We start from the raw sequence: 13,340 nt of genomic DNA on the forward strand, positions 1-13,340 counted from the left end.
AAGAGAGACGCTCCGTCGCGCGCCGGCGACCCGCAGGATTGGCACTTTGCTCCCTCGAGGCGAAATGGCACGTGAAAGGGGCCGGGGTGTCCCTGGGAAATAAGTTGAATAATTTACGCCAGTCGGGCATCTTTATCTTCCCTTCCTTCGTTTCGCGGCGCGTGTATACATAAATGACGGGACGGCCGATCCTTTGCTCCCCACTGCTCGGTAAATTACTGATTTTAAAAGGAATTTCTTTCTTGGCCGCTCCAAGTGAAATCTATGCTCTTGCTTTGGTAACCGATGCTCATTTTCGAGGGGGGGATGAGTTAACGCCCGTCGGAGCGAAACGAGCCTAAGCGCGGGTATTTTCCACGCGTCAATCGTACTTGTGATGGACAAAAATACTTAACAAAACAAAAAATCTTCCACTCGTCCAGATGCCGGGGATGCTGAGCGGAGGTCAGCAGCGGCTGGACGACATGTCGTGGCTGGCGACGGGGCCGTCGTTGCAGGATTACCAGCAGGGCTTGGGTCCGATGGGCGCCGGGGTGAAGATGTGCCATCCCGGGGCCGCCTCGGCGGCTGCCAGGAGCCTCAAGGAGCAGCGCATCCGGCGGCCGATGAACGCCTTCATGGTGTGGGCCAAGGTCGAGCGCAAGAAACTCGCCGACGAGAACCCTGACCTCCACAACGCCGATCTCAGCAAGATGCTCGGTGAGTTTGGCCTCCTTTTCGTACATTTGTCAGCTTTGCGCCGATATAACAGAGCTTACGTTGCAACAAGTATATACGTTGGGCGCACGAGGGTGGACATTGGGGCTTGTGGGCTTTTAGGGGAATTTGGCCTCTTGAACTATTTTATTCCATAAGATTACAACAAAATGAGGGCAGCAACGGTCATGCACCTGGCCTATACCGATCGCTTCGATGCTTTCCACGTGTCGCCGAATCGTCCGCTCTGGCGTATACGTATATATGCAACCCATTCTCAACTACCTATTACATTTTTTTTTGCTTCAATTTTATGGGTAGCGTACAATGTAATAGCTTTTTGATTCGTTTGGTCTATACTCCGTATCGCAAGTATCGCGTGCAAGATGAAAGTATTTTTGCAAAGAAAGAAAATTGAAAATGGGAGAGATCGGTATACCTCATAGGCGTATACGTGTGCTATGATTACAAATTTCACGTGCTTTGTTGCTTTCACGCCGAAACGAATCAAAGATGTATCAGAAAAAAAAAAAAAAAAAAAAAAAAAAAAAAAACGCGACACTCCAATCGTCGAATCGTATCGCAAGACCGCGAGAGAGATCCCATCGAGGTGGAGGCTTTTATTTTATTTCTCAAAATCGCCGACGCACTCCTCCGCTTTCGACTAATTACGCTCGACCCGACGCAAAACCCACTAATCAGGAAGGTTGATTTTTTTTTTGTTCGCCTCCACACGTCGCAATCCCGTCGTGTATACATACGGAGGGAAAATAAGTCGTCGCGGAAACCTCGCGCCTCTTTGGCCTCCCTCGCCCCCGTTGCTGTGGGAATAAGAAAGCCAAGGAGATCGGAGGCTAGAGAAAAGAGTTATTATTTTAATTATAACGCGCCAACATCAGAGCCCCCCTCCCCACATACACACACGGTGAAAGGAAAGAGGAGATCCTTCTCTCCTGTGGGGGGGCCTTTTTTTCCTTCTCTCGCGTATAGCTACACGTATATATACACGAGCTCGCTCTCCCGGCAGTGTGTATATACATACATCTTTTGTACCTCGAGAGCCGATCCTCCGTCGCGGGTCGCTCCAGATCACGTTTCGAATCAAGGTCGGCGTAGCTCGCGCGCTCTAGTACCTATACATATACATATAACGTGGAAGAGGAAAACCTCGCCTCCTTGCCGCGTTGCTCCGCTATTTATTCGCCCATGTGTGTCTATGGTATACGGCAAAATCGTGCGGCGCAGGTGAAGGCGGAGGAAACAAAAAAACGGAAAAAAAAAAAAATCAACGTTCACCTTGCTTATATACTCCGTCGTTAGGTCAGATGGTAACGATTACGAAATCACCGCGCGAGAGAGTTAACAGTAAAACTTTGGCGCCTTTTGCTCCGATGGCTGTTGTTGTTTGGCTCTCGAACGGCCTCGGTGCACGATATACATACGGTTGAGTACACCAACATTGCCCGATTTTTTCGTTCGGCCGCGCGAGTCGATTTAGCGCTCCCTTGGGAAAGACAAGGGTCTTGCGGGGGATCATTTTTGCGTCTGCTCGTTTCTACTGTGGTGTGAGGAGTTGGGTGAAAAAGAAAAATGCAGCTTTCAGCTTACAGAATCCGGGATTTCAAACGATTTCTTCAAAACCACCGACGACAACCAAAATAAAATGTCAAGGACTATGCATATGTTGTGCCATTAATTCCTCATTCGATTGACAATAATACCAAAGTAAGTCTCTTTTTATTCCACTGTGCGCTCGGAAATTTCTTCAAATTAAAAAAAAAAGTACCACATAGTCCTTGACTTTTCTTAAATAATATAATTTATTTGTTCATAACAGATAAGTTCGATAGCTCATTTAGTATAGGGGTGAATTTAAGCGAGTGGCGGTTACCAAATGCGAGTTCAAGAACAATGTATCGTGCTATCAAAGTCACCTTAGTCATGTATAGAAACAGTATCGCAGACTCACAATGATTAAATCGGTACCACCATAGCACTCAGGGGTATATATGTATATACGGTTTGGTAAGAGGATGTGTCCTTTTTCAAAGTATTTTTTTTTTTTTTTTTTTTTCACATTTTAGGAATCTATATACAATTGTATACGTGTATTCCAAGAGCTATCGATAAACCCGTAAAGAACAATCAACGGCGCTATACCATCTTTGATACCAAATGGAAAAGAAGCAAGAGATAAGCGAAGCTCCCCTTGTTATCGGTACGCCAAACCTCGTCGCAAGATGAATTATCGTCAGATCGGTAGCAGCAGGTGGCTGAGATATTGGCGCGCGGATGTATATTTATAGCATACACCATAGCTCCAGGAGTCTATGCGATCTCATCTTTTCCTCTTCCAATCGCCTCGAAAGTACATAGCTTTCTTCATTATTGCCAGCCCGGCAATTTCACCACAATTTGCCCCCAACGCGCGTAATTTTGCCCAAAACAAAAAAAGAGAACGGGAAATTTTTGAAAAAAAATAACCGGACGCACCCGCGCTCACGGTACGATACAGGGGACTAGGTATAATTACTTGGGGAAAAAGTGATATAGCTTCTTCGTATCGCGATTTTGTATCGCGCAGGTGCCGATCGAGTGGTCATTTTTCTTACCGGTGTACAACCGCTCGCGAGTACAGCCCAAAGGCAGACGAGGAGGAAGTGTTACCCCTCCTGTATATATATACGAGCCAATATCTACGAGATCGAAAGGAAAATCTTACCATACGCGCACAAAGAGCTCTGCGCTTTGGTTCGCGTTTCACACGACGTTTCACGTGTTTCCGCACCAAACGTCACTGGCGTTGTAATATATAATCTAAGGTATACACACGAAAGCAAAAAAAAAAAAAAGGACTCTCTTTTAAACGCCATTTATTGCCTATTGTTCGTTGATATTTCAATTCGCAACGCCACAGTCTGCGACGGGGGATTTCGCAATTGCGCATAAGTATGTACTCTCTCCCAATACGTTTTTCGTACTCCCCATCAGCTCAACGGATGGTACACATCGCGAAATCCACTATGGATCAATGGCCAAAGGGAAAGGGAAATTATATCGACATCGAATATATGAACCATCGGTATCGATAGCCTTACATTTGCCAAACTCCGGTGACAACGATAAAATAATGTCATTTGTCGATCACACCATATACATATATTTGGACTCGGTAGCAACATCCACACACACACACACACACATCGTTTCAGAGCACCAAATGTCAATAAGGTAATATCGAGCGAGTCTCTCGCAGGTGGCGTTTTTGGTCTTTCCTCACTCGCGGCTGTTTCCTCGACGCATAAAGTTCTCCCGGGTATGGGTGGAGATGGAAGGAAGCGCGTAAATCATACGAGAGCCACCCGCGCGCCTCCCCCGATGAAAAACTCTTTCTATGTTTACCGCCTCTCTCTCTTCCCCTGATGCGTATGTATATATATATATACATATACGGGATCGAGGTTTATACATTGGCACACTGGTGATTATATTATGCGCCTCGAGTGTCGTCCGCCTCCACCGTCCTCGGTGTGTGTAGGCTCTATGCATGCCCTAGCCGTGCTCTTTTTCTTCTTCTATGATACTTCTCGGTATGGCCGACCCCAACCGTCCCCCTTGTTCCGTCCTCACCTCGGGACATTTGCACCCAAACACGTGGGACGCTTTGATTTCTATACTTGCTTACCTTTTTTTTTTTTTTTTTCCTTCTCTTACGCCCTTCTTTTACACTCCAAGAGCGTTGGCTTGAAATAAGTTTGAGCTTTTTTTATACCTTCGCTGTGGTCATGGATCCACTGATAAACAATTCGTTTTTTCCTGCCTCGAGAGTCCCCATATGGACGAGGAGTCGTTACAAAATGGCCAACGATTAACAGTACAATTGCATGTATGACCGATCACATGTACCCGAGGGGTTGTCAAAATAGTAGAATAGTTGGCCCACAGTGTAAAAAAAAGGTGGGTTTCTTCTTCTCGCTGTACAGTGTCACCGATAATTTGCTCAGCCTATATAATATGTATGGACTAGAGTAATGAAAACTGACTTTAATCCTTTCGACTGTATTTTTGCACCCATTGTTCGATCACTACAAAAGTGTGTAAGGACAAGTAAGCGTCGACCAATGAAAATCCAACATCTCATTCGAGCGAAATAACAAAGTAAACATTTTTTTTTTTCCCGCGTCACTTTAACAGTTTTGGCCGTGTTTCCTCACGCCTCGCGTCACACGTATATACGTCGCGCATAATAGACACACTCGCGTAGTATTGTTTAGATTTTTCGCCAAACCTTTTTCTTCTTCTTCACGCCTTGCAACTTTATTGTATGTATTTATCACAGCGACACCCGTTTCAAATTTAATTCAATCGAGTTACGTAACGTCATGCCCTGTGCATTAAATCTTGCAAGTTTCGTCAGAATTTCCCTAATTTTTCAAGGAAAACTCCTTGGTCCTTTAATTGCTTCACCCTGAATTTACGGAAACTCCGTACAAAAAAAAAAAAACATCCAAATGGATTCCCAAACTTTTACGCTTTTCCGATCGAGCGCACCGGCATTTTGTTGTTCAATGTCAAACAAAAATGCTACGTAATATACAAGTTGGAAATCGATAAGAGGTGGGGAAAACAAATCCGCGCGGAGCACCCAAACGAAAGGAGCTCGACGTTGGTTGAGAGGCTTTTTGCGCAACGCAGGGCCCAGAGACAAAAGGGCCCATATACAGGTTCGAGCGAGAGAGAGAGAGAGAGAGTCAGCTTCATTATACAAAACAAAAGCCAATTCCGCGAGAGAGAGAGGCTCGAAAAGAGGGCAGAGCCGCATTTTTCCAGACACCCGGTCGGCTCCCCTCGTCTGGCCGCTTCCTCGTAACCTATCTCCCTCCCTCCCTCGTGCGAATAAATCGGGCCCCAGCTTTTTCTCTTATACATATAACGCTCTACGCTCGTACACGCGCTGCGAAGGACTCCCCGGAGCCTTACACGCGTGCGAATGGGCATTTCGTGTATTTCGCGGATCAGTCGCGCTTCGGCCGATTACCTCGACCCGCGGGGGGAGGGGAGGATAGCGGTCGGGCGGGCGAGTTGAAGGAGTCATTTGGGTGTCTTTGGAGCTTCGTCGTGCCGTTGCCGCGATTTTTCGGATATCGGCTTAATGGATCGGGTGGAAAAGTATTCGGGCCGGATCAAGTGTGGGGCACGAGAGAGGCACTTTGCGAGCCGAGGGACAAGGAGAACTCGCGGCCCAAAGACAAAAAAAAGTGTACAGAGAGAGAGAGAGAGTGTGGGCCTCATATCCGGTGACACGCGTGCTCGCGCATCTTTATTAATCATTCCCTGTACAGTGTGTCGCCTCCCGCGCTTCGGCCCCTTCTCCACCTACTCTCTTCTGTCAAATAGGTTTTGTACTTGGCGATCCTAGTTTAGTCGGTGTTCGCGATTTTGCCGTTAATTTTCACTCTCGTGTATACATACGTCTCGTCTCTCATTGTAGATTCTTTAAAAACTGTAAAATGATATTGCTCACATCTTTTTTCACGTAGACCTTGGCAAAAGTTGATTGTCGCAAAAATTAGTGCTGTACATTTTTCAAAAATTCAGTTTGCTGTGTAAATACTTGGAAAAATGTTTACATACTTTTTTTAAGCGCTTATCAGTACTGTTATATTCTAAACTTTTTTTATTCTTATCAGTAATGATAAAGATAATTTTAATACAAATAATGCACTGTACATTAAAAAAAGAAGAAAACAAATTGTTACTTTAATAGTGCTCATTTTAGTGTTAGGTATACTTATAATAAGTTACTCAAAGAGATATGGGCGATTATTCATGTAATGGACAACGATGATCAGAGGATCCAAAAAATAGCGATACAATATCTTTTTGCGCGTATGGTCGTAAAATCCGTTCACCCGATCCAAACGCTATTACACGGCAAATTGCCATGTATTTAATGCCAAAAGTGCACAATACCCCAATCAATGCGTCACTTCAATTAAAAACCGCTTTTGCCAACTCGCCCAAAATTTATTTGCATTTGTGTTGTTCGAACAAACAACCATTAAGATTCCGAATAGATATAAACGCCCCTCATCCACCCCTCCATCGATCCACAAAACCGATCCCAGTCAATTGTTCCATAATCACGAGCGAGCTTTCCAACGGTATAATTGCAGCCTCGGCACCGATAACCCTTCCTATCCCGAGATCCGCGGATAAACCGATTTTCGACGACTCGCCGCGTCATCAATTTGCCCCGTACATCGGATCGACGCACAGGAGACGCGAAACCCTCGATCTCTTTCTCTGCCGTGTACTTTTATTATATAGGTATACGGTATCGTTTACAAAGCGTATAGAAAAAAACACACACACAGTCGTCAACGTTATACACACACAATAAGCCCAGCGACCGCATCTTTTACCCCTCCCGAGCGGGGTATAATTCTCTCTGCACCGTATATATATATACATACGTGGCTACATACGAGGCATAAATCCTGTGCTCGCGTGAAAAACGAAGAGACACCTTCGACACTGAAAATCCCTAACGCGCACCCTAATTGATCCTTAAATTACCCGATGCTCGATCTTATCGGCTGTCTCTCTTTTACCTATGCGATATAGTATATCCAAGACACACACTTTCCATTTCTCTCCCTCCTCCACCTCCGGAGCCCTTGCCGATCCTCGCACTTGTGCAACACGCACACACAAACATTTTCCAACATTGCACCTTTTCGTCTGTTATATGTATATTGACGGTGGGGAGAGAATAAGGAACAAGCAGAGGAGGAGGAGGGCTTCGTTAGCGCGCCACGTACATGTGAGGCCGACGCCCGTCTCTTGAGTACACCTACCGTACGTTTAATACCCGATAGCCGCGAAAAATGATGAAACAATGACGCAAAAGCCGAGGGGGCGATGTACATGTTTGTGTGTGTGTGCACACCCAAGTGGGAAAACGAGCCGCAAGTAAAGGCGGAAGGGAAGAAATTCACGTGTGCTTACGTGACGACTAAGCCGGTCTCCGAGGTATTGTGTACGCATATTCATATACATGTATTACGTGTAGAGGGGGAAAAAGAGCCGCAATTATTGGCGGAAAAAGATCGAGGCTGAATAAAATAAGTAATGCCACGGTGCACGCATCGCGCGAACTATAGCCAGCCGGGCTTTCAAGGAAACTAATCGCTGCGTCGGTGGGTTTATTGCGCGTAAACGAAATAACTGCATGCGAGAGCGAGAAAATGAATCATACCTGTATACGTATGGTATACATATGCAAACTTGATTCTAGTTATTTAGGGGAGGGGGGGGGGGAAAGAAGAGAGACTCTAATACAGTGCTATTATTAACAAAAAGGCTTTTAGCCGCGCTCGTATCGGTAATTTTATAGTACTCAAGTACATCATTGTCATATACGTATACGTATATATACATGTGTTTTATGTGTATAATGCCTATATATACCATACAACGGCAATTTCCGTTGGTGTACGAATGGCTGTTAATGCGTTTTGAGGTGATTTGGGAGGTAAATGCCCTGTCATTAGAATAAAAAATCTATAAATTTTGCAAATACACGTTCATTTCACGTGTAAAAATAAAAATGCGTCTAATAACGGATTTATAGTAATATTGAGATATTTTTCAGAGAGCAAAACAAGAAAGTAAAAAAAATGATTGGGGGGAGAAGAATATATAAAATCCAAGCGTGGCTTGAGCACATACGTACATTGGTATATCAGTGTGAAACAGTAGAAAAACCAAGCTCCTCTATCGATGCCAAAAGCTTATTCGCCTCGACGGATGCGTCGCGTGTTCGCGCGTGCCAACCGCATCGTAAATCAAAATTAATTTGATGGCCCCGCGACAGAGTGCACGTGTAGCCAAGTAAATCCCTGTATACGAGTAATGGGGGGAAAGGACATGGGGAGCGATAAGGGGACAGGCTGCGATGCTGTAAAATAGAAGAGAGAGAGAGAGAGAGTACAGGAGCGCGAGACCACCTATATATACGACAAATGGTGATGGCAGGCTCTCTCCCTTTGCGGAAAGGGACGGGAGAGACCGCCACCGAAAGATAACAACGGCAGCAGTCCCCTCGCTATCGTGTGCTTTAGCACCTCTGATTAGCTCGTGTAGCTTACAAGTGAGGGAGACGAGGCTTTTTCTCTCCGATACCCCAGCCGAGATTCGCACGTTAGGAGATTGGAGCGGTCCGTCTACGGAGCCTTTGAATTCCGGTGGTGTATATTGGGCCTTTTGAGCCAAGGTGGAGAGACAAAGATTTCGAGTATGCGCTGATTAGAGGGAAATAACTGTCTATTTCTCTCCTTTGCATGTATGACTATTACCATACGCGTGTATATACAGAGAAGAGCAGGTGTGTATATATGTGCCGCTTTGATGTGGGGAGAGGAGACACGGGTTTCGGTGTTTAGCTATAGGGCCCACTATATGGTGCGTCAACTCGTTGCCTCCTTTTTTCGTTTTATTTTCTGTCGCGAACAGCGCGGGATAAATCGTGTTGGCACTACTCTACTATTTTTTTGTTTGTTTTTGCTTTCGTGGTTACAGACGGTGTGTTTGTAGGAATGTTTTTGACCGGGAGGCTGTGTTTTCGGTTTTTCTTTTGTTAGGCACCTTCGTAACACGGGGCATCGGGCACAATAAAAGCCCCGGCGTCGCCGATCGCCAATGAATCGATTTCTCTTTTTCTTCTTTTTTTTTTTTTTATAGAATCAACAAAAAAAAGAATCCCATAGAAATGTACGCCAAATGGGGGGGGGGGAGGGGAAGGGTTGTATTTTGTCGTACAAGGTATCGCGCAGAATCGACGGCAATCTAGTCGCGGCGCGCACTATCGTTATGCATAGTCGGGGCAAAATTTACAGCCCCCGATCCGAAACGCGGGTCTCTCGGTCGCCTCGGTACCGATAAATTATATACCAAACCCGTGTTGATCTCGTAAAGCAGTTGGCAAGTAAGTAAGCAGGTATGCGACACTCTCTCTCTCTCTAGGTGGTACACGTTAAACTATACCGCGTTGTGAATATTATATGCATATATTTATTATACGTCGAGTCAAAGTGTATATAGGTACCAATAGGGGGTATCGGCTTTCCAGGCGTAAAAGCAACGGGAGGAAGTGACTAACGCTCGGATTGAGCAATTGGGATTTTATAGCTCGAGCCTCTCTCGCGCGAGAGATCCGAGTCGCCGGTACTCCTGGGAAGAAAAATCGAGAGACGGAAGGATGTCGCAAGCGCCGGGGAAACGAGGCAGGACTACTCGAGGCGCCCGACAACTGCGTGCACACGCAAATCCCAGGGAGACAGAGCGAACTCCTTCTACATAGCTCCAAAGCACAAGTATCAAAATATGATTGAAAATCAATGCATCGAGGCAAATTATTCTTTGAAACCTTTGTCCAGCCCAAGTAACGCATACATATATAAGGCAAAGTGGAGGGCTTCTTACTTTTTTTTTCCCCTCCCCACAAACTCGGGCGCGTGGGTTGGAAATGCTCTTGTAAAACAAAAAGGGTTACTGCCAGCGGGCGGCAATTAATTGGATTTTAGTTGATGCAGCTCAAACAAACAATTGCACAACAAAAGGTTGGTTTTTTTTTTCCTTCAAATCATCGAAATAGACTAACATATAAGGTAGGGGGGGGGGGCAAAGACTCGAAATGATTGTAATTGCGGGAGAAAAGCGAATTATGAATGCTTTTCGCCGATTGTCAATTATGACCATTATACTCCTGGGACGTAATTATCGATAGATTCCCTATTCATCGCCTCTCGTGCACCGATGCATGTAGGAGCGATATTTTTTTTACCAATTACCGCGCGTGTGCATAAATACAAAATCCCCATTGTTCATCTCTGGGACGTGCGGTGGCACAATAAGTCCGGAGCTCCCTGTGGAAAATATGAGGGTTGCGTTTCAGTTTCGCAAGACACACCGAGACGACAGCGACAATTGTCGCGGATTCCGAAAAATCCGGCGGCTCGGATTTTCAACTCGATGAAGGGATGACCGCTTTATGTATACGCACGAATCATAAAGTGTACTATACATGCATATATGTAATACGTGTGCGCGCACAGTCGCGTCCCTTTTTGTCGTTTTCTATGAAACAAAGCCGGTGAAAAAAAGAGGGGCAAGAATTTAAAAAAAGAAAAAAAAAAGAGGAGAGAGAAAATAAAATTTAAGAGAAAGGAGCGACTCCCTCGGAGGGAAAGAGAGAGAGAGAGATGGGAGGGTAGAGAGGAGCACCAAAGGCAATAATCAGGCGTATGTATGTATATATAGCGAGAGAGCCGGTACTAGCGCGTGGATGCATAGAATGCCGGGTAATGAGGTGGAGCCGCGACTATATACATCCCGAGCGTTAAAGGTGCAGGCAGAGACGGCCGCACCCCTTTGCACGTGAGAGCGCCTTCCTTTACCTTACGACCCACCTCGCCCAGCATACAACACACTATTATACACATATACCCTGTGTGTGTGCGTGCACGCGCGACGCATCGACTGTCGCACAAATGGACGATTTGTGTGTGTGTGTGTGTGTGATGGGCTATACCGCTAGTGGCTGGTACATGGAACGACGATACTGTGGGGTCTGGTCTGTAAGTATACTGTCAGTGGTGTGTGGGGCTATACACAGTAGCGGTGCAGCTTGATGGATCACAGCATGAATGTACCGCGAGCGCCTGCGATGTGATGGACGTGTTACTTGGATATACCAAGTGTATACTGTAAGCACGGCGGGGGATTATAATATCAGCTCACTGATCGACTTTTGAAGAATTTTGATCAAAATGTAAATTTTTTTATTAAAAATAATAGATGGAGAAAAAGAGCGCGAGTGTTGCGCACCCGAATGATGGAGCTGGAAGGAAAAAACGCCTCCAATGTCACGATTCGAGAGACTGCGGTGGCAAAAAACGCCACAGTGTACGCGTATCATCGTCCCAAGAGCCTTTTTTTGTCCAAGGGGATAATTCGCTGTTTGTAAGCTTCGAGCGGCAAATTGTTTTAGGATATTTTATATAGGTGTACACAAGGGACCCGTGGTACACTGAAACACGTGTACGGCGTGGATTAACGCTGTCGAAAGGATCTTTTTTCGTTTCCCAAATCGATACAGCAAATCGGTAAGAAATAAAAATTTATTCATCGACGCTCTTATAAATCGGCAATTTCTCAATCGATACAGCCCTGAGCGGCTAAAGCGTTTGCTGTACGTATACACGCTCTGAAATATTTTCAACTCTCTCCCGCAGGAAAATTCATACGGCCTATGGTTTACCTGTTCAGCGACACCCACACCCAATAATTATTCGACATACCCAAGAGATGGGCTTTATCCGATGGATAAACATAACATACACATCAGACGCTTGGCCGACCTTCGACCAACATCGAGTCATTTACCGACGTATATAATATACATACACACGCATCGGCACTGCTCGTCTTCCTCTGCGGTGTTGGACTGACGGAGCGTGTCGGCCCGCGCGCACAGATAACACCCGATCGGGCGTCGGGAATATGTATGACGGACGTTATTACTGCGCAGCGAAAGAGAGAAGGCGCTGCCGATGCATATGCATGAAGGGACTTTCTTGGGAGACGATATCGCGCGACTAAGAAAAAACAGAGAAAAAAACAAAAAAAAAACAAAGATTTTGCACGGCAGTCTGTACTTGGGTTATATAAGCCGATGGCAAGAGGAGTGGAAGGAAGCGAGGGCACATACCTACTTACACACTTGGTGCACCTATACACGACAGGAAGACACTTATACGGTTGTAGGGCCAGCGAACCGAGAGATACGCGTGGCTGGACGATTTTTCCTTGGTTCGGTTCATAAATTTCAGCTGCGAAAGGATAAGCACACCCTTTGAACCGACCGAACGAGTTTTCTTTCACCCTCCGCTTACTTTTGTTCGGGTGCAGCTTCCTCGAAGAAAAAAGTAAGCCAACCGAGCCAAAAATCAAAATGGCTCGTCGTTTTCTTTCCGTAGATTTCGATAGATTCAATCGTACGACCCAACGGTGTATACATTCTTCATTGCACACGAATCCTCCGCGTAAGCTTTTCATCCCTTCGTAACCCCCACAACACGAGCATTTTTCAATAACTGATTGTAGTTTTCCTTCAATCTTATGACAATAAACCCGAGGCATGACCTTTTCCACCCCCCATTACTTGAACTTATGAATCTTGAAAATTCTGTTACACGAAATTAACATTCAATTTGGAATCCTTGAAATATTTTTCCACCCTTGTCTTTGGGCAAAAAAGCATTGGCATTTGCTAAGTTTTTAAAACAATCGTCATCTTTGATTCAAGTTACTGTTTCGCAAAGACAAGTTGAAGTCTCACGACTGCTTTGAATATTTTTATGTTTAGCAAATGTATTTAGAAGCAAGGGGACAATTATCGGTGTTAATGATCAAACTGAGTCCACTACAAATTTCCGCATGAGTTGGGTAAAACAGAAAAAGCGTCCGGTGGGTGGCCATTAAATTAACCGAAGGAAAAAAAAAGCAAGGCCTCGCATCTGTATAGGGAAAAAAAAGGGGTCCTCACGTTGCAAGGGCCCATTTCGGTATCACCTTTGGTT

The 13,340-nt window shown here is 45.3% G+C and overlaps 1 protein-coding gene across 3 annotated transcripts in view; it reads left to right on the forward strand.

Moving 5' to 3' along the window:
* LOC106644421 (uncharacterized) overlaps positions 1-13,340 on the forward strand; it is a 48,086-nt gene that overhangs the window by 15,613 nt on the left and 19,133 nt on the right. For all 3 annotated transcript variants that reach the window (XM_089593011.1, XM_089593013.1, XM_089593012.1), the window contains exon 3: positions 423-699. In XM_089593011.1, the coding sequence (XP_089449137.1) occupies positions 423-699 (277 nt within the window). The remainder of the gene's footprint in view (positions 1-422; positions 700-13,340) is intronic.

Source organism: Copidosoma floridanum, unplaced genomic scaffold (genome assembly GCF_036245765.1).
Source record: "Copidosoma floridanum isolate Cflo_tuat_1 unplaced genomic scaffold, Cflo_Japanese_pri ptg000019l, whole genome shotgun sequence".
Lineage (NCBI taxonomy): Eukaryota > Metazoa > Arthropoda > Insecta > Hymenoptera > Encyrtidae > Copidosoma > Copidosoma floridanum.